The sequence below is a fragment of the Spodoptera frugiperda genome, chromosome 13, assembly GCF_023101765.2.
Source record: "Spodoptera frugiperda isolate SF20-4 chromosome 13, AGI-APGP_CSIRO_Sfru_2.0, whole genome shotgun sequence".
NCBI classification, from domain to species: Eukaryota; Metazoa; Arthropoda; class Insecta; order Lepidoptera; family Noctuidae; genus Spodoptera; species Spodoptera frugiperda.
In genome coordinates, this window is record NC_064224.1 from 8,878,918 (window position 1) to 8,900,922 (window position 22,005).

The 22,005-nt window shown below is 37.9% G+C and overlaps 1 protein-coding gene across 3 annotated transcripts in view; it reads left to right on the forward strand.

The window, feature by feature from the left end:
* LOC118270229 (G protein-coupled receptor kinase 2) overlaps window positions 1-22,005 on the forward strand; it is an 88,333-nt gene that overhangs the window by 56,002 nt on the left and 10,326 nt on the right. For 2 of the 3 annotated variants that reach the window (XM_050697970.1, XM_050697971.1), the window contains exons 3-7: window positions 10,699-10,811; window positions 12,583-12,742; window positions 15,092-15,297; window positions 20,624-20,813; window positions 21,590-21,722. In XM_050697970.1, the coding sequence (XP_050553927.1) occupies window positions 10,699-10,811; window positions 12,583-12,742; window positions 15,092-15,297; window positions 20,624-20,813; window positions 21,590-21,722 (802 nt within the window). The remainder of the gene's footprint in view (window positions 1-10,698; window positions 10,812-12,582; window positions 12,743-15,091; window positions 15,298-20,623; window positions 20,814-21,589; window positions 21,723-22,005) is intronic. The other variant, XM_050697972.1, reaches the window with a different exon arrangement.

Here is a 22,005-nt window from a genome sequence, read left to right on the forward strand (position 1 = left end):
TATATTCAGTAGTTTTTGATTTCATTGTAGACCGATCTAAAGATTTTGTTCGCATTTTAATCCTTGAAGAATCTCTTGCATATGTGAACAATCAAGGGCTTGAATAAAATACAACACCCTTCCTACAGTCGGATGAAAAATCAAGACAAAACATATAAATGTCTATTGTAAATCAGAGAATAAAATATATTGTGTAGAAATACTGGTCGTCATATTACTACACGAAATAAAACATGGCGTCGCGCAACTCGCAAGGTACCTACGTCCAAAGATTTTCGCCGTAAGAACACTTGTAGGGCACCTCGTTCAAGGATGTGTTCCTTATTTCTTGGAGAAAATCTTGGTTTCTCTCATATGTGAAGGTAAGGGAAATAAATATTGGAGTGCGGAAAATATCGCGTTTCTAGTTTCTTTCTACCTCGGCAAAAATGAGTTTCGTAGAAATCTCTTGAACGTTTTTTTTTGTGTTAGTTATTATTAGTGTTTAGTCTTTAATAAGCAATAATATTTGATGTTGTATTTCGTTATTAAAGTAAATAAAGCAAGCGAAATTAACTTTTATTTATTTCGTGTTTATTTTTCAACGATTTCAAATTGCTTCGTTGGGTTTTAATTATCGTTATTAAAACTTTATTTCAATAACATTTCATTTAAGGTTAATTTGAGGAGGGCAAAGAATGATTACGCTTTAAAATAGTAAAATATTACATCTAGAAACTTGCCCGCCTTTTATTTTATGGGATTAATTACATAAAAGCTTACATATACATACAAGTTGATGCTGTGAGAAAACAAAACGTTTCTACAAAATAATATAAAAACAAAATCAACTAAATGGATATCCGATAGTCAAACAATGTTATAAAATAAAATAAAAAAGATATGCAAAAAGAATTTGTAAAAATATTCTAACAGGCTGTTTAAACTATAAAGAAAAAACAGTGTCAATTCAGCTCAATTGGCAGTAAAATGGCCGATATCGATACTAGCTGGCTTCAATAAAATATCCTGAGACGAGATATTACTGTAAAAGCGTTTACTAAAAGCAACAAGGACGATTGAAGAACAGAACAGAATTATTGATAAAAGAAACTTTCTGGTTCTCCAATAAAGGTTGTTTAGTTTAAATTCTTTTGTTTCCCTTGAATTTTGTATTTAAATCCATTCTCCAGTTTTTCTATGGAGTATGTCCGTTAACAAGCATACGGATCACCTGATGGTAAGCAATTAGGGCCGCCCATGGACTCTAGCGATTCTAGACGAGTTACAAGTGCGTTGTAGTTAGGGAGCTGGTGGCAGGATGGAACGTTTTCTAACACATCATCATCATTAACAACCTATAAGTGGCCACTGCTGACCAAAGGCCTTTTCTCATATGAAGAAGGTTCGAGTATGATCGTCTTAAAACTCCGGGGCAACATGACATCCCCATAGACATAGAAAACACACTATACACAATATATTAGTACGACAGGAGACAGGATTAGTAGTTTAAATAGGAATTTCGGATAGTATTCCTCCAATACTTTGCAATTCCATTCCTATAATCACTGATGTAATCATGTTATTGATCTCATCATAATATGATATTTCGTAAGTAAATGTCAATCGTATTTTGATTAAAGATCACGACCCCCTGTAGCGCTGTGGAGATGAAGTAATCTATTCTAGTTATAATGAACTCTAATAGGGTGAAATAAGGTTCAAAATCTGGTCATATCTATAGGGTATACCTACTTTGTTAACCTCATTAATGTTATGTAAGGATAAAGTTATAATAAGCACTTATCTAAGCTTTAAAGATATAAAGGAAGGCTTTTTAAACTGTTTTATTATAACTTTCGTGAAACATACTAAATGATGGGAGTGTGTGGTTTCGAAACCAACCAGTTATATGTAGTTTCTTAGATTATTTGGACGCTACTGACAAACGGTGAAGGAAAAAAATCACGAGGAAACCTGGGCTTATAATGTCTTATTATAAGTTTAAAATCGCCAACCCGAATTTAGCAAGCGTGGTGATCAATGCTCAAACTTTCTCCGTGACCAGCAGTGGCCACTTATAAGCTGATGATGATGTGATATGAAACTAATTTTATTGCTAGTCCATATAGGTGTCAATGGGAGGCAGCGATTGCTTACCATCAGGTGATTTGTCTGCCCGTTTACCGGCTTATAACTTAAAATAAGTCTATTTACAGAAATAAATATAATAATTATAACTTCATTTCATATCGTGGTTCCGATTTATCTCATTTAACTTAACCCTAAATTAACTTGCACGATACCCCCTTCACCAACCAGTTTGCGCGCCACGTAATTACAAATCTTAATAGAATTGCACGACGTGTAATAATGCCATTAAACGCTAATTAAATACTTCATTTATAGACTCATTAAACGTTTATTTAGGTATTATAATAAAGATAGAAAGTTTATTCGTTTCGTGTCGTCAAGATTTTGCATTTAATTAATTTGGGATATTTAGAGAATGATTTACGGCTAGTCTGAATGCTATCTGACTAAACGACTAAATTTGATTTGACATGAGATAAAAACGCACAATGTGCTTCGGATGCTTTTATTATTTTCTGCAAGAGAAACGAACTCAGCTAAGCTATGTTTTTATATCGAAAGATGCGTGCTATGGATGGTTTTCTTACTATCGATACATTGCATACTCGAGCTGCACATCTTCCTCGCACAGCTACATAGCTCAGTATCGGTGGAAACGGTCACATAGTTTCACAGCTTAGCTATTATATCTTCGTAGCATAGCTACATAGCATGTCTTTGATGGAACAGCACCTTGAACCTGGAGAGTAGAAGATAGTAGGTCCCATCATAATATTATAATAAGCACTACACAACCAAAGACATAACCCATACCTTCACCACATATTCACATATTCGCGTGCAAAAAACTAGGTTGGTCAATAAATAAATACATTAGAATTGTAAATAGCCCTTTGTATGTAAGGTAATTGGTGAGGGGCGGAGTGCCTTTGCAATTGATATCAATTAGATGTAATTAATTAATACCCACGAGTCCACCGCCGACCGCTGGCCGGTTTCCGTGTGTATGACAGTAAATCTAATGGGGTTAACTTTGACAAAGGGATCCAATGTTTGGTCAAATATTTGATGTTGCTGTTGATTACACGAATTGAATGTTAGTTTTGCTTGAATTCGGAATCTGGAATGGATAAAGCAGGAGACTCGACAAAATAGAAGCCAGTCTTACGATGGAATGGAATAGCTACCATTGAACTCCATGATTCCATAAAAAACTTGGGTTAAAACAAAGAATTCTCCCGCCTTGGGCGAAGCAGGAGGGATTGTCAGACTGTTACTGACAAAAAACCACCCCGCTCCTACTCCTGCTTTTCGAGCCGGAGCCCCGGTAAACCCGCTAGGTAGTCTGCAGCTCCGGATCAGGCATCTGCCCTACTGGGCCCCATCTGTGGAAGAACCTAGTCCTAGGATTTTATCTTGTTTCGTGGGTCCGATTACAAACATACAAGTTCGCATACACATTGACTTCCAGGCCCCGAAACTAGAATTTGTGGATCACATAGAGTTGCTCCGTGCGGGAATCTAACCGTAGGTAATAATACGTCGCGCAGCAGCCGGTTGCCCAGCAATGCCCAACATGCCCAAATGTGATGATTTGTCATACTTAAGAATGAATTATTATATTAATTGAATGCTGCTCTTGAAAAAGAATTGTGACTTCAAACTCTATTATATTGGACGTCTTAAAATTAACCCTTGAAATTTTCTTATTATGAACAAACCGAAAACAAAACACTTTCCACCAATACAGAAAACCTCGAGCATAAAATTATTCACTTATTTATAAGCTATTTCTATGCTCAGTGCCCAGGAGTACCGACCGGAGGAAAAACGTAATGAAATGACAATTTCATTAAACTGATGGAGTTGACCAGTTGAAATTACATATGTATGTAGTTTTAATTAAATGTCTTTTATATAGCCGCCCCCTTGCTTCGCTCGTAAAGTTTGCCCCTAAAGCTACGGTGGCGCTATCTATGAATGTTGTTCTGACACGTGGGGATGTTTAAAGTGTTTATTATTGGAGTATGTAACTACTGTCCTATTATAAAATCCTTAGACAGGAAAGACAGCCAATGCGCGTTATATTTTCTATATGTTACCAAAGTTACCATGGTAAACCAACATTAGAAGACTTAAAGAAACGAACAAGGAATGAGTCTACTGATATAGCGACCCCCGTTACCTTCCTAAACGACATTGATTATTTTCAAAAACTGAAAAGCTCGCTATAGTTTACCCAACCAGGAGCACATAGCCAAGAACCCATGATTACCAATAGTATAAATCAAAGTCGCTTTCTCTGTCCCTATGTCCCTTTGTATGCTTAAATCTTTAAAACTGCGCAATGGATTTTGATGCGGTTTTTTTTAAAAGATAGAGTGATTCAAGAGGAAGTTTTATATGTATAATACATGCATAGTATATCACCATTGCACCCATGCGAAGCTGGGGCGGGTCGCTAGTAACCTTTGTAAAATAAACAGAGATAATACAGTTTCAATTAATACTACTAGCTAGAATATAAACAACTGTTTTTACGACGCGCCCGGTAACTAAGTCCAGGATCAACCGAAATACTGGGGCCTTAGGTTTTATTTCTGGTTTGGAAAAAGCTGATTACAGTCTCTGGGGTAAGTGTTTTTCCTAAGGTCCGGCCCGTGAGGTTCGTCCCATCGACAGAGATAGGACGGGACGTAATAAACTGAAAACATAAGAGGTTTGTTACTATCAAGCAGTTTTCGATACTGAAATAATATTATATGAAAGTGGTGAACTTGCTAGATAAAACTTTTTAAAGAAAGTTGAAGTTGGAACGTCAATTTTTTAAGTCGGATATTATACCTCAAAATTTTTCCTAAGTCTGAAAAATACTATCCTGAAAACCACTTCAAAATTGGTTCAACCAAACGCGAGATTATCACCCAAAAACATGTGTGTATGTATGTTTGTATACAAGTTAAACTAAGAACTTACTTGTTTTGAAGTCTGTTAAAAATAAAATTAAAATTGCGAAATAAAATATTCACTTCGATCTTTCGAATTGAAAGTTACAGAATAGCCTAGTTGAAAATCAGAGACCGACTATCCTATACATAGCGTAATTTTTACTAGTTTCTCTACATTCTATCATAAATAACTTTAATCGGTTTGTAAAAGCAATTTTCCCGTTTTAATGGCGACGTCTAAACAAGATGGATAGTAAACGTCTTTCTGTTAAAATCTAAGATTATAACGCGACCATTGTCTTAATCCCAATACTTAACAACAATCAAAAACATCAATAGGATCTAGTCAGGTAAACTAATCTCGATACTTAAATGACGAGGTTTATAATATCTTTAGATAAGGGGAATTACAAATTAACATTATACAAATTAGTTCTGTCTGTCTTTGTGCATCACCTCTTACGCAAACAAAAGAACCAACTAAGGCCCAGCGCACATTGGCGGACGCGGTGAAGATACTGAGAATATATCAATTTAAAATAAACCTTGATTACTATAGTATACGGTTGAAAACAGCATGCCAAAGATGGGAGGCGTGCGGTGCCTCGTCAAGCTTTTTTGGCATGCAGTTGATGAATCAGTACCCTTACTATGAGTTTGCTTTACGCTTGAAGTAGTCGAAACGAGAGAACGTTCGGTGCTCTGATTGGCCAGCTCGAATACACCAACCAATCAGAGGGCCGAATGCGTTTGATTACTCTAAGGGTACAGAAATCCGTCACGTCACACTTCCAAAAAGTATTTTTAACTCAATTATATGAAATAAATTTGATTGTTCTTTGAAAAGGAAACATGGTCGTAGAATACTAAAAGCTTCCTCGAAACTGTGTCGATCTATTTCTCTACTGTAGAATAAAGTGGGATTCTCAGTTAGGTACCTACCTATATACACATTTTGTAACTGTTTAACACTTTGAACGCCACGGTGGTCACCGGTGACCGACGTTAGCGGAGGATTTGCCTTCAACAGTTTTCAATTGGCAGTCAAAGACTTATTACCTAACTAACCGGAAAGTGTTAGAATCATAGAAAGATAACAGAAATATTTAAATATGCCATCGTTCATAGGCGTTAACCAAAATATGAAAATATGAGACCTCCTGGAACCACAGACATTTCAAAAACAACAAATTGCCCAAACAAGTAGCTAACGATTAATGTTATCTTGTTTTAAACTTCAGAAAATTCATGATGATAAAGAGGTAATAAATGAGATGTATTTTTTGTAAACTTACGGACTCCAAACGTTTCAATCAAGGAACACAAAGAAGTTAAAAGAAGAAAATTTCCTCCCATAAAGACGCAAGTCCTTCAGGGCAAGTTTCATACGAGTTTTTTTATTAATAAAATCGTAATGAAGTGGTGTTTGTTCATTCAATATTTGTTGGAGAAACAATTACTTTTGTATATTCGCTTGTATACATATACAATGTAGGCACGGCAACACATGGAGCTATACAAAACTACTTTATCATGATCTCGCTTTGTATGAACGTCCCGTGCATTCGAAGGTCCGTTTATATTGGTTGTATAGCTTGATGTAAAGTGACGTGTACAAGTGTTCGTCTATTTATTGAGACGTAAAAAGAAATGTTGTGAGCATTTTCATCGGGAAATATTAAGATGAGTGTTTGTATGTTTGTTTTCCCGTGTTTATTGTTCAATCAGGCGGCCATGTTAGATTTTCCTGTGAAGTAGGTGTAACTATGGATGGAGAAGGAGGCTTGGTTTGTTATCTAAGTTAGGCGAAGCATTAGGCATAAGGGTGCTTTTCCACCAGAGATGTGCTACGCTACGTTGCTGTGGATGCGTTTGGCATCCACCAATCAAATTCATTGTTACACATAGCATAGCGCAGGTAAAAACGGGTTCAGCTAAAGTATGTTTTTTTATATCGACACGTTGCATCTTCATAGCACATCTCTCGCACAACTACATAGCTTAGTATCATTGGAAGTGGTCTTAAAGTTTCACAGCTTAGCTAGCATAGCTACATAGCACATCTCTGGTGAGGAAGTAGGCATAAGTACAGTATATTCCCTTGTTTTTAAATCTTCAGAAGATAGTTACAATGATCTTGTTATTCACACAACAAAAAGAACAATAATATCACACCACAGCCGTTGGTCATTTCTTAATTTATATCCCAAAGCTTTCCCCGTAATACAGTGCGGGATGAAGGAAGATAATCACACGATGGATGTGCTACGTTGGGCCAGTGTAAGTGATGGCGCCTCTAACCATTGTTTATTATTCCGCGTTCCTTCCCTAACCTCACTTGGTAACTCGCTCGTAAAACAATGTCTGTTTCGGCTTTAAGATTAACTTTTTTGTTATGAGGATTTATGACGATTGAAGTTTTGGACTGTGAAGATGGGCTCTGAGTGGTCTTTGAGTTGGTGTACTTCGTAAATACTATAGAACAACGTCATAAAAACTTTTTTTTGAGGGAGTAAAATCGTCCAATGTCTTCTCTCGCCTTGGGCGAGGCGAGAGGGAGTGTCAGACTCTTACTGACTAAAAACCACCCCGTTCCTACTCCTGCTTTTCAAACCAGAGCCCCGGTAAACCCGCTAGGTAGTCCGCAGCTCCGGATCAACGTTATAAACACTTGCAGATGACTTATTAGCAATGTTCGATGTAGATACTTTTTTATGGTATAAGCCGGTAAACAAGCTGACGGATCACGTGATAGTAAGCAATCGCTGACGCCCATAGACACTAGAGGCGTAGAAGTGCGTTCGCGGCCTTATAGGAGTTAGGGATTTAAGTGTTGTTGGGGAATCGGGGATTGGGAAGATTAGAACTATATGTTTGTTGTTTACAATGACATCTATGATTATTGTAAACAACAACTAAATACTACAGATCTAAACAGCAACAACACATTCAACATTCATTAGAAATGAAAACACAAACAGAAGCAAACACGATTGAAGTCATTGCCTCTTGTGATGCTATACGTTGAAAGTTGGAAGTAAACAATCGTATATGATCTTACTCAAGTCCCATGTTTTGGCTGAATCGGGAGGATTCATTAAAACAGCAGTGGAAACTATAGGTCCCATTAATATAAGTCTAGTAGTCAAATAGGCGAAATTAATAATTAAATAAAGCCAAATATGGTGACTTCTTTGAAGGGGAAAACGTTATCAAATTACTCCACCTGTCGCGGGTGAGACGAGAAGGAGAGTCAGACTCTTACTGGCTAAAAATCACCCTGTTCCAACTCCTGCTTCAAGCCGGACTCACGGTTACCCTTGCTATTGACCGCAGCTCCGGTTAAATATGATAGCTAAATGTGTTTTGGCATAAAGGATATGAATCCAAAATTAATCTTGCCACCATAGTCCTTACAACTTAGTATAATCCGGTAGCTTCTAGCAACTTAGCAAGATTACTTTCAAAACTAAACCAATATAAGGAAGAGACAATCAAACGCTATGGCCAGAATGTATTCCAATTTCTTTGGCCAACACAAATCTTCATAACGGCCCAGACCTTCAGCGCCTAACTCCGTCCTCCCTAACGCTACAAGATATTACTTTTGTTGTTAGGACCCTTCCCCCTATACTTGTGAAGCATTCTGCATTATGTATGTATGTTTGTTTGTGTGTTTTCTTATTACATCTATCTCTGTTGCCGATAGTTTTGTGATATCGTTTGTAGTTGTTCGGTGTTTTGTTTTTGTTTTATGTTGTTTAGTTATGGGTTTTACTTTATTGAATTTGTTAAAGGTATTATTGTAAGAAGAGGCAAAAAGAACATTTAAAATATCTTGTAGGCTTTGATAACAATTATACTTAAGTTGTTCTGTTTTTTAAGTCTAGAATACAACTGATCATTCCTAACCCTGATTCTTAATAACATTAGGTGTTTGCTAATGCCGCTTTGTTAACACATTCCTGCATGCTCATCCTAATTGACTTTGTGGCCTAAAGAAATAATCTTACTTAGCATCTTCAAACAATACTTTTCTCCTGCAACATCAATTAAATAACTTAACTGAACAAAAAAATTAACTCATTTCATGCGATAAATTACTATCAAGAAAGGACACGACCATATTTTCCCAACAAAAATAGACTTAATACCTAACACTCCTGTTATATCAGGCAGGCTCGCTACTTAACCTACCACTAATTTACAAAGCAAACATGAAACCAATACCAATATTCTTCTTAGTCAGTCTATTGGAGATCCAAGATAGAAATAAACTATTTAATCAGATCACTATTTGGGATCCAAGATAGAAATAAACCAGTTAATCAGATCACTATTTGGGATCCAAGTTATTAGGAAGCAATCGATCGGTAAGTCTTGAGATAGGAGAATATTGCAATCTCATGATAAACTAAGGGATTAGAGTTGAAGTGATCGATTTTGCTCGGAATAGGGATTGTGTCTTGGTTGGTTTTAGGATATTGGTGTGTTGTGAGTGGTGGTGGTAATTTGATAAAAAGTTTTGTAGAGTAGTTTAGCGTGAGCGACAGATGGGTGAACGAGTGATTGTGTCTAAAATTCGTTCGTCTGTTGAGTTAGAAATGTAAAGTAATATAGTTTAGTGTAGATGAGAAGCTACTGATAAGTGCCGTAATTGTATTGTATCGAAATTTTTCGTTTCGCACTGGGCGTGTGGATACCAATTAAACCATAAATACTTAGGTACTTTTGAAACGTACAACTAAACTGTGACTAGGCGAGACCCTTTTAAATAAATAAACATACTACTTACATTTTAGAATTTTGATTTTGAAATCCGGTTTCAAACATATTATTTCAATTTTTAAAAACATATGCGTATCTACATCTACGAAAAATTTTGATCCGTACCAACTATCCTACAGAGACTGAACAATCAACTAGATATGGCTGAATGGATTTCGCAAAAACTTAGTCTAGGGTCCCTAGTACTAGGGTCGACCTTCCCAGTCTCCCAGACAGGCCCTCGGGCGATGCTTAGACATGTTGCCTTGTATTATCTAAACCCTCCGGAGGATAATTTGATTACTGTACTCAGTTTCTAGTTGATGATAACTCGAGATCTTAGTATAAGTTAGTACGCAAGTACTGGTCTGATCGATTCGAAGAAGGGTCTTAATTTTTCTCGTGTTACTCTTTCGTGGTATACTGAGATTCTGTTCATTTTAAGGGGATTTTTTGGAGTCAGGCTTTATAGTGAATTATTTGTTGTCGTTATACAATCTGTACTCGCTTTTTACCATGTGTTATAAGTTCTATGTAATAGGGTGTGAGCATATTGCCATATACTGGATAAAATTCCAGACTCCGTGGTGCTACTGGGAAATTTTGGGAAACACCGAAAAAATTGCGGAATAATACTTTGCCCGACCTGGGAATCGAACCCGAGACGCTTCGTCCGGCAGTCGCACTAGCGACCACTCGACCAACGAGTCTGTATAGGAGTTAAAGACTTGGTATTTTTATGTCGACCGCAATGTGTTACATTAAGTTTTGTTTTTTTTTTTTTTTCATTTTCGTCACTCTGCTTGATAGAGGAGCCCTTTAATTTTGGAGCTGATGAACCTATCTCATTCCACTGCAAACTAACTTCTATGTCCATTGTATTAACGATCACATTTCTTTGTTCCAGATGTAGGTTACGACTACGTAGTAGACCAGCAGCCGATAGGCAAGCTGCTGTTCCGGCAGTTCTGCGAGAGGAACCGGCCGCAGTATCACAAGTACAATAACTTTCTAGATGCGGTAAGTACCTGATCATTGTTTTACTCCATTTTGTACCTTATTCTTATGATGTTAGTACTCAAATTTGTTTATATCCTCTCTATTTGTACGTGTCTAAGTTGAAATTATGTTCCTATTAAACTTCCAAATCAATTATATTGTTTTAATAGATCTTTCTTTCTTTCTATAATGTTGAATCTATTTATAAATGACTTCGCTTAAATACTAGTTCCATTTGTCTTTCATCTCATCTCTCCCTTTCACATGTTGTATCATGTCTTTCACGTAACCTATCCACGCTTTCTAAGATCGATAATAAATTAAACTTGTAAAACTCTTTGACAAGAGCGATCATTCACATCACCAATCCCAATTTATCACGCGAACCAGCCAAATTCGACCCAAAAAGCCGATCTTTGCATAATAACAAAACTAAATTGGCAAGAAAACGAATCACACAATCACAAATATATACGAATTTGACCTAAAAAGAATGTTTGATCGTATTCGGTTTGCGGTATGGAATCGATACGCTCAGCTCTATATTCAGATGTGGTCAATCCCGAATCGCCACATATCGAAAACATGAAAGCCTTTGCCATATAAAGGCAGAAACATATGCACATATTGTTTGATTGTTCGACATTGTCCCGTCCTCTATAATCGGGATTTTGTCGGGCTTTTGATACCTATGCTATTTCTTTTAGCATGAAAATGGGTTTGATTTTTGTTACTAGTATGACTATGATATATTTGTTTGTGTGCAATTTTTGTTGCTTTTAAAGGTTAATTTCAAATCGAAAAGTTCAAATTGCTTAAGGTTATAGAGATTTAGCAATTTTGAACTCTCGGTTTCGTTAAAGTTGTTGCGTAATAAATAGAATGCTTGTAGAATAATTTGTAATTGATACGTCTAGGTACAAATGTCCGTTATAATATTTTATTGAAAAGCGACATGTTTCTATATTAAAAATCAAACATACATAACGATATTTATTTCAAATTTCTCATCCATTTTAAGATAGATTTGTATAATAATCTAAGGCTGGTTTCAATAACCTATCTACCTGTATATTTGCTTACCAAAGATAGAATTTTGACATATTTTGTATGGAGCTTTTATTAATATTCTTTTTCTTTTTTAAAAACATTGTCCCACACTAGGATCTCTATTTCGTGGAAGCGTTTCCAAACATACAATTTCACATACACATGACATCCTGACCCGGATAAAAATATTTGTAAATCATACAAAGAATTGTTCGGTGAGGGAATTGAAACCGCGACACGTTGCGTAGCAGCCGGTTGCATAGCTACTAGGCCAACCGTGCCGTCCATTTCAATTCTAATAAACAAATTTCAATTCTAATGACTGCACGGTTGGCGCGGTGGCTGGGCAACTGGCTGCCGTGCAACGGGTAGCGGGCTCGATTCCCGCACGGAGCAACTCTTTGTGTGATTCACATCTGGGTGTCATGTGCATGTGAAATTGTATGTTTGTAAACGCACCCACGACACAGGAAAAAATCCTAACGAAACAAATCTACAGACAGATGATAGGTTTTATTGAAACCAGGGGCCTTAGTCTGCTATTACAATTGTGTCAGAATGTTCGATCACTGAGCAGTGCAAGAGGGACGGAGCTATGTAGGTTGTATAGCTCCATCCCTCTCGCACTGCCCAATGATCGACCATTCTGACACAATTGTAATAGCAGACTAAGGCCCCAGTCAACCACCATCCATCAATAACTCATCTACCAAGATAAACATCAATGTTCGAAGGTCTATAGTTTTGCTTGCAGACAGACAGGTATGAGGTGGAGGTGGACGAGACGCGTGCGATGCTCGCGGCCGAGGTGTTCGGCAGGTACCTGAAGACCGACGACTGCGAGGCTGTCACCGACGTCGTCAGCAGGCAGGTCATTGATGAGGCCAGCGCTACGATTGATGGTGAGGAACTTAAGATAGGATTGGCGATATATTAAAGAAGGGCCAAATTACAATTGCCTTTAATCGACGAGTATGCTGGAAAAGATTGATGACTGTTGAAGCGAAAGAGATCTTTAAGAATCGTAGCAATTTGCGTTCCTTTGTCTTATCGTAGCAATTTCCATTGTCTCTGCCTACCCCTTTGGGAGCTAGGCGTGAAGTTATGCATAACATAACATAGTTTATTCATATTATAACTTTCATGAGACATACAAAATTAATTATTATATTTTACTCGGCTTGTTGGCTTACTCACGAAGTTATTTGACGAGGAACTCGACTAGTTGCAAACCATGGAGTAGCAGCGCGACAGTCGCCGCGTCGTGTGTCGCGAAATGCTGCTCTTGAATATGAGTCTCTAGCATGGCTTGAAACTAGTCGAGTTCCTCGTCAAATAATTACGTGAGTAAGCCGAAAAACACAATAATTAATTCGCATATATTAAACCGAATTCACCGATATGATTGTAAATCCCAAAAACCATAAGTGCTAACTTCTTTAAGTCAGTCAGTACATTCTTGATCCATTCTCTAGCTTAGTTACAAAGAAAAATGCGCCTTAATATGCGTGAAAAACAAGTACTAAATATGCTAAACGTTGTTCAATGAAGCTGTCTGCTAACAACGTGTCTAATGACCGTCGGTTCATAATCGATGAGACCATTAAGGTTTTTTGATAAAATCTCTAAAAGGCTGTCATGTTCCCGATCGGGTATAAAGGGACCTAAATTTGTTACGGTAGGAAGTGATTTAAAATGTTTACAGATGAAAAAACCTGACTGCCTCGTTGGCCGAGTGGTTGCATAGTGCGACTGCCGGGCAAGGGGTCTCGGGTTTGATTCCCGGGTCGGGCGAAGTATTACTGGGCTTTTTTTCGGATTTTCGAAAATTTCTCAGTAGTAGCACGGAATCTGGAAATGTGCCCGGTATATGGCAATAGGCTCACCCCCTATTACATGGCACTTACATCAATAATTGTGAAAAGTGGGTGTACATTGTACAGTGGCATTATGTGCCATAATGTGCATCTCTGCCTACCCTTTCGGGGATATAAGGGTGTGACGATATGTATGATGTACCTGTGTATGTACAGATGAAAAAAACAGCTGTACCTATGTAGATTGGTACCTTATTTCGTGTAATGGCCTTGAAAATGGATGTTAGTTTAATTTTATAGTCGTTTAGGGAGCTATTTTGTGTCTAGATTAAATGCTTATCGATTTAGATTTGGTTTTAAACTACGACACTATAAATGTCGGTGAATTGTAGATACCAATATATGTTCAGCTTAATTGTACGGTTTCAAAATATACCACTTTTTCGCAAATATCGAAAAAATTGTACCTTGACACTCGTCTACCTATGAATTAGATTATTGGAGTATGTGTATGTCTAAGGAAATATGTCCATCTCTGTACTAATTTTCTGTATGAAATTTAAATAAACGCGACACCAAAAAAGTACAGAAAAATGTTGATTACTGATGACCAAAATTTTTCTACAACAGGGATGATGACGGAGTATGAAAATTAAAAATCTATTTAGTCCGTCAGTTAGGCAATGAAAAAATGTTAGAAACGTATTTTATTTTATTTTATAAGGTAACAAAACTTAGATAAAACAGCAACAAAAAGTTTAGGATTGACAGCAAATACGTCATATCTATGTATAAAACTTACGCGATATTTCAAATCGATATATCTTCGTAACTATTCGTTTCCGTGAGATGATAAAAAATACGTGTCTAATGTTTTAAAATAATGTACAAGGCGGACATTAAAATAGAAATTAGTCATCTAGCATATTTTACTGACATTTGCATTGCCTTCTAAGCAAATAATATTTCTTATTCTTACTGCCGCAATCAGAGACATTTAATGATTACTTAAACTATTCCTTAGTAACCATTTTGTTCCGAAAACAATCGCTAAGGACTGGGTTAAGTTACCATTAAATGACTTTGAGTACGGCGTGGCGGTTATTCTAATTATTCTTATTTCTGCCTCGTTGGCCGAGTGGTTGCAACTGCGACTGCCGGGCAAGGGGTCTCGGGTTCGATTCCCGGGTCGGGCTAAGAATTACTGGGCTTTTTTCGGTTTTTCGAAAATTTCTCAGTGGTAGCACGGAGTCTGGAAATGTGCCCGGTATATGGCAATAGGTTCACCACCTATTACATGGGACTCACAACATAAATTGTGAAAAGTGGGTGTACACAGTGGCATTACGTGCCATAATGTGCACCTCTGCCTACCCCTTCGGGGATTAAAGGCGTGACGATATGTATGTATGTATGTCTTATTTCTGGTTGCAGCCGGCGCTAAAGACATATTCATAGAATGCGTGCGATGCGTGAAGAGTTTCCTGGCGGGCGCTCCGTTTGCGGAGTTCGAGCGCTCCATGTATTTCCACCGCTACCTGCAGTGGAAGTGGCTGGAGGCGCAGCCGGTCACGCAGCACACCTTCAGGATGTACCGGGTCCTCGGCAAGGGAGGCTTCGGAGAGGTCTGCGCTTGTCAGGTTAGTGGCTATTCGGATTAAATCAGCTTTATTGTGGACCATAGGTATGCATTATAAATACAGATCTTAAATCATTAAAATGAGTTTAGGTATGTCCCGCCGTTAAGGCATACAATAATAAAATATAAAGAGATTATTTTTAATGGCGGCAATACACCTGTGACTCCTCTGGTGTTGCGGGTGTCCATGGGCGGCGCTGATCGCTTACCATCAGGTGACCCGTCTGCTCGTTTGTCCCCTATTACATAAAAAATGTGGTTTTGATGATATCTATATGTTGACTTTAATATGTTAAATAAAGAAAGGTGTTGTTGGTGCATAAAGTTCGCTTAAAATGTTTGTTATTATGTAAATAAGCAACAAAACACTGTGTTTATAGACGAGGTCGGCGTTTCCTAACTAACTGGGACAATTAGAAATGTGATATGTTTAGCTTTAATTAATACCATATCCAATATCACCATATCCACCATATCTAATACACCGACAGCTATATCCTATATCATAGCTAAGTCCGGATTACATCGACCCGGAGCTACGGACTGCCTAGAGGGTTACTGGGGCTCCGGCTCGAAAAGCAGGAGTAGGAACGGGGTGGTTTTTAGTCAGTAAGAGTCTGACACTCCCTCTCGCCTCATACAAGGCGGGAGAAGCCACTGAATGATTTTCCCTAAAAAAGGTTACCGGAGTTCTGGCTCGAAAAGCAGTAGTAGGAACGGGGAGGTTTTTAGTTAGTAAGAGTCTGACACTTCCTCGCGACAAGGCGGGAGAAGTCATTGTCTGATTTTCCCTCACAAAAAATACAAGTTTTGGCGAAGACAACTATTAAATTTCTTTTAAAACCTACTGCAAATAATTCCCTAATTCTCATTTATTACTCCAGTTAGATACTGATGTTTCAACCAGACACAACTATCCACAACGTCTAACATCACTCCTAAATGGAGTACAGAACTCCAAGAGAACAATTATTAAGTTGGTTAATAGATTTCGTTGTCGCAGTGTTTCCTATAGCCTCTCCCCTCGAGTTTCCAAGTTTCGAGTGAAATGGGTTGCTTGTTCCTCGGGTTCGAAGTAAAGGTGCTTTTCCAGCAGAGATGCGCTATGTATGTACTATGTACAAATCGCACATCTAGTAATATATTGGCACATTTACGGTTTTCATAGTTTACCTGACTTGTTTAGTTTTTAGTTTACTGACCAATGAACCGTTGTTTTACGTGCGTGAGGGGGGAACTACAATAATGGTATAATGACACTTAGGTACGACCTCTCTCGATGAATATGGAAATAAATAGATTAATATCCACTTTTAAACACGTAAACCATATAAAGTCAATTTCGCATTGTTTGTAGATGTGCCAATATATTACTAGGTGAGCGAAATGGTGAAAAGTGGGTGTACATTGTGTAGCAGCATTACGTGCCGTAATGTGCACCTTTGCGTACCGCTTCGGGGATAAAAGGCGTGACGTGTATGTGCTATGTAGCTATGCTGCGAAGATGTAATAGCTAAGCTGTGAAAATATGTGATCGTTCTATGTAACTATGGATCGTCAACTGATACTAAGCTATATAGTTGTGCTAGTAAGATGTGCTATGATGATGCGCCGCAGCAAAGTGAAGATGTGAAGAATCGATTGTAGGGAAGCCATTCATAGCACGCATCTTTCCATATAAAAAACATAGCTAAGTCCGTTTCCACCAGTGCTAAGCTATATGTACCAATGAATATGATTAGTAGATACCAAACGCATCCACAGCAACGTAGCATAGCACATCTCTGGTGAAGAAGCACCCTTACACTCGGTTCTGCTCCGCTAAACGACAATACTGCGTTTAATGGATTCCCGTTCGTAGATACCGAACCGAGAGCATTATTTTTGATGTCCCTTTTAATTAGTTATTTGTTTTTAGTTGTTAGTAATGCTCAAGTATTTTAGTTAAGGCTAGTTGGTAAGTTAATACTTTTTTGTAATGCGGAAGATATATTTTTTATTCCGGTGCCGCGGACAACGTGAATGGTTACCGGGACTCCGGTTCAAAGTAGGAGAAGGAACGGGGTGGTTTTAGTCAAGATAGAGTCTGATACATTTTCGTAGATACTTTCGGTTTAAATTATTTTCTTCAATCTTCCATTCTTTATACCTCCGCATCTTTTATTTAACATTTCATTTATAGGCCAGTGCAGATACCTCTAATAAAGGTAAAAAGTAAAAGAAATTTATAGTAGAATGAAACCTATTGGAAATCGAAGAGAATATGCTAAAAATGAAAAAAAATAAAAATTCCACTCCATCCGAGTTCGGGAAGTGGGGGGGAGGGAGGTTTTAAGATTAAAAATCGGTTTATCGCAATTTCCGGCGAAGTTTTAGGTAATAAAAAGATCTACAACTTTTGTATTTACACTTTTTTTATATTACTTAAAAATTTTGTGGAAAATTAAAAAAACTACGATTTCGGTTTTTTGTTCTTATCTTTGACAAAAATATTTATTGTTTAACGAAATTTTGAGAAAACGTGCCTTTATATGTACCAAACAAACTCAAATTTTTTGGAATTGAAAAATTTATTTTTTTACCAGATATTGATTAAATACCGAAAAATTATCCTAATTTTCAATCGAAAATTCACGCGTCAAAATGTCAGCTTTTTTATAAAATTCGGTGGGCTGTTTGTTCGACGAAATCTCTACTTTTCGATAGTGTAAAAAAAAATTACGTTACCATGGAAAATGTTCTCAAAAAACGCAATAAACTAAAAAAACTCGAATCGAAAAAATTGTTTTTCATCATTATGCACAATTTTGAGCTATTTATTACAATTAACTCATGTAGAGTAAGATTTAATGGTACATTGACAATTAAAAAAAATATATAAATTAAAACATTCTACTATGATTAACAATCAAATAAGTTAATAATGTTTATATTTGATATAACATCTACAATGTTATAAGAAAGTTGTAGAATTTTGTTTTAATTAAATACGTAGATACTTATTTGTTGCTATTTGAAGATAATTTATAAACCTTTTTTATTTTTTAAGGTGGCAAAATCATCCAATCCAATCCAATGACCTTTCTCGCCTTAGGTGAGGCGAGAGGGAATGTCAGGCTCTTACTGACTAAAAACCACCCTGTTTCTAGTCCTACTTTTCGAGCTGGAGCCCCGGTAAACCCGCTAGTTAGTCCGCAGATCCGGATCAGGCATCAGCCCTACTAGACACCATCTGAGGTGGTCTGATGGCTCATTGAGGCGCGCGCGGAACGCGACGCGCCGCATGCACGGGTCTAGTTCTGTTCGGGCGGCAAGCTACCCTTGCTCGCCGTCTACAGACCCGTACTTACGGAGGCCAGAGTTCTTTGCGCGATCCCCGACGCCCAGAGTGTCTCTCGCGAAGGCTGGGGGGTGAGGAGGTTCGTTCCCTCACGTATCCCGCCTCCTTCTTTGCTAGCATGACTGCTTCGCAGAAGGAGGAGACGTCATCTCAGTGTCGCTCGCTCCTCCAGAGACACTCCGGGCGTCGGGAATCGCGGGACGATCTCTAGCCACCGTTCACTATCACCTGTTTTTTCTGAACATTTTTCATAGTAACGTTTATTTTTTTTTACACTATCGAAAAGTAGAGATTTCAAAGAATAAAAAGCCCACCGAGTTTTATAAAAAAGCTGACATTTTGACGCGTGAATTTTCGATTGAAAATTAGGATAATTTTTCGGTATTTAATCAATATCTGGTAAAAAAATAAATTTTTCAATTCCAAAAAATTAGAGTGTGTTTGGTACATATAAAGGCACGTTTTCACAAAATTTCGTTAAAAAATAAATATTTTTGTCAAAGATAAGAATAAAAAACCGAAATCGTAGTTTTTTTAATTTTCCACAAAATTTTGAGGTAATATAAAAAATGTGTAAATACAAAAGTTGTAGATCTTTTTATTACCTACAACTTTGCCATTAAACTTTTTTTCATAGGACTTGTAGTTTCGCCGAAAATTGCGATAAACCGATTTTTACTCTTAAAACCTCCCTCCCCCCACTTCCCGAACTCGGATGGAGTGGAATTTTTATTTTTTTTCATTTTTAGCATATTCTCTTCGATTTCCAATAGGTTTCATTCTACTATAAATTTCTTTTGTTTCAAAACCTATCTGCACTGGCCTATTGATTAATTATGAGTTCTGTATTAGAGTTGATGAGCCTATGTGTGGGAACACACCAGTCACAATCCCAGACTTCTAAACTACACTTAAGAACATCTAGTTACACTTATAACATGACCGATGTGACCCATAAACTTTGCGTTTACATCATAATTAAACGTCGGTTTACGTTCATTTTAATTAGATATTTTGTAATTCAGAATATTACATGGGACTTATAACACAAAAAGTGAAGAGTCGGTGTACATTGTACAGCGGCATTACGTGCTGTAATGTGCACCTCTGCCTATCCCTTCGAGTATAAAAAGGGGTTGTAATTCAGACATCGGTTGTGTCTTGAAAAAGTAAAGTGTAATCGCCAATTTTTCTTTGTGAAAGTGTGTTAAAAAGCTTGACTTGATAATAATAATTCTAGCAACTCTCAAGGCCAGCTCGCGGAGTCGATCAATCATGTAAATATTGTGTCACCAGTGAGTGATGGTTGCTAACTCTCTGCCTAAGTAAACACGTAATCATTGTTTACATGAGGTCCGCTAAGTTGGGCCCTTGCCAGCGTAGGAAGCTGGGGACGTTATAGTTTCCGAAATAAGGTGTTTTTTTTTGTTTAGCCACCAGTTAGTGGTATTAATTGGTTATTAACTGGTCCTTTGTGATATATTTACGTCGTCTTATGACTATAGTGTCATCGATTTTATACATACAGTCACTTTGTCTATAGATTATTTTTTAAGAGGAAGTTCTAATGCTTGAGAGCCCTCTAAGCTAAGATAGACATTTTAGTTGTCATCAACCTATAAGTGACACCTAACATTGCAAGTAAGGGGTTAGTTTAAGTGCTACATGACGCTAAGTCATTTTTAGAAGATATTGCTTAGGGGAAGAAACTGTTTTAAGGAGTCAAAATCATCCAATACTTTTCTCACCATGGTCGAGGCGAGAGGGAGTTTTACTGTAACTCTTACTGATTAAAAACCATCCCGTTCCTACTCCTGCTCTTTGAGCCAGACAGAGAATATACCTAAGAAACTTTTTATAAATAACCCAATATATCTCGCTGTAGGTCCCAGTAAACCTGCTAGGTAGTCGGCAGCTTCGGTTCGATTCTAATATGAACCTATGCCTATAAAGCTTGTCATAAATAACCCAATACATCTCCCTCCAGGTCCGAGCGACGGGCAAGATGTACGCGTGCAAGAAGCTGGAGAAGAAACGCATAAAGAAGCGCAAGGGCGAGGCCATGGTGCTGATCGAGAAGCAGATCCTGCAGCGCATCAACTCGCGCTTCGTCGTCAACCTCGCGTACGCGTACGAGACCAAGGACGCGCTGTGTTTAGTACTCACTATTATGAACGGTTAGTAACAACTTAAGAAGACAGCCTTGTTGGTCGAGCAACGTACTGCTGGCTTTTTTTCGCTTTTTCAAAAACTTCTCAATATTAGCACAGAATCTGGAATGGTGACCAGTATATGGCAATAGGCTCACTCCCTGTGGCATGGGACTTACCTATAACGTAAATGGTAAAAAGTGGGTGTCCATTTGTACAGTGCTGTTTGTGCATGTGCACCTCTGCCTACCCCTTCAGGTTCGATAAAAGGCGTGACGTTGCGTTTTGAAGATTGTTATGAGATGTTGAAAACGAGGATCCAATAACCTTTAACTTCTTTAATTTTTGATATTCATGGACGGTGCTGGCCTCTGACTATCAGGTGGTTCGTCTACTCTTGTACCCTTCTTTTAAAGTACTCAGTCACTTGGTCTGCCTTTCAGGGTTTGGGTAACATTATAACACATGTCACTACAAATACATTTATAAAATGACAAGAGATAGTACGATATTTAAGTACAACTTAAAATTTTGTATCGTTTCAGTATTCTGGCGATAGCCAACTAAATTTTTGCCGCTTGTGTTATTAGAGTTATATCGAATCGTGAGTCTATGTCAGATTGGTAATTCGCACTCAAAGGCATCATCGGATCTTAGATCATTAGGTTAATTTAGAAATGTATTGTTCCGCAGGTGGCGACCTGAAGTTCCACATCTACAACTCACTTGTGTTATGAGAGTTGTGTTTTAATCCAAAGGCAGTCATTAGATAAATGAATGTAACAGTGTATGATGTTCCGCAGGTGGCGACCTGAAGTTCCACATCTACAACATGTGCGGCGCGGACACGGGGCTGGGGCTGGAGCGCGCGCGGTTCTACGCCGCGCAGGTCGCCTGCGGACTCGAGCATCTGCACAAGATGGGCATCGTCTATAGGTAACTCTACTTATTCTGATCTTATTGTAACTTTCGTGAGACATACAGTACTCTCAACGGATCTTGGCAGGTCTGAACTACGTGCAGAAGGCTGCGCAATAAGTGTAAAGGGTCAATTGTATTTAGAAATGGTCAATCTCTAGCCTAGATCGCCGCCCCCCGCACCTCGCCTCATGCCACCATTTGGTTCTAAAAAATACTTATTGCGCAGCCTTCTGCACGTAGTTCAGACCTGCCAAGATCCGTTGAGAGTACTGTACTAAATTAATTATGATGTTATCGG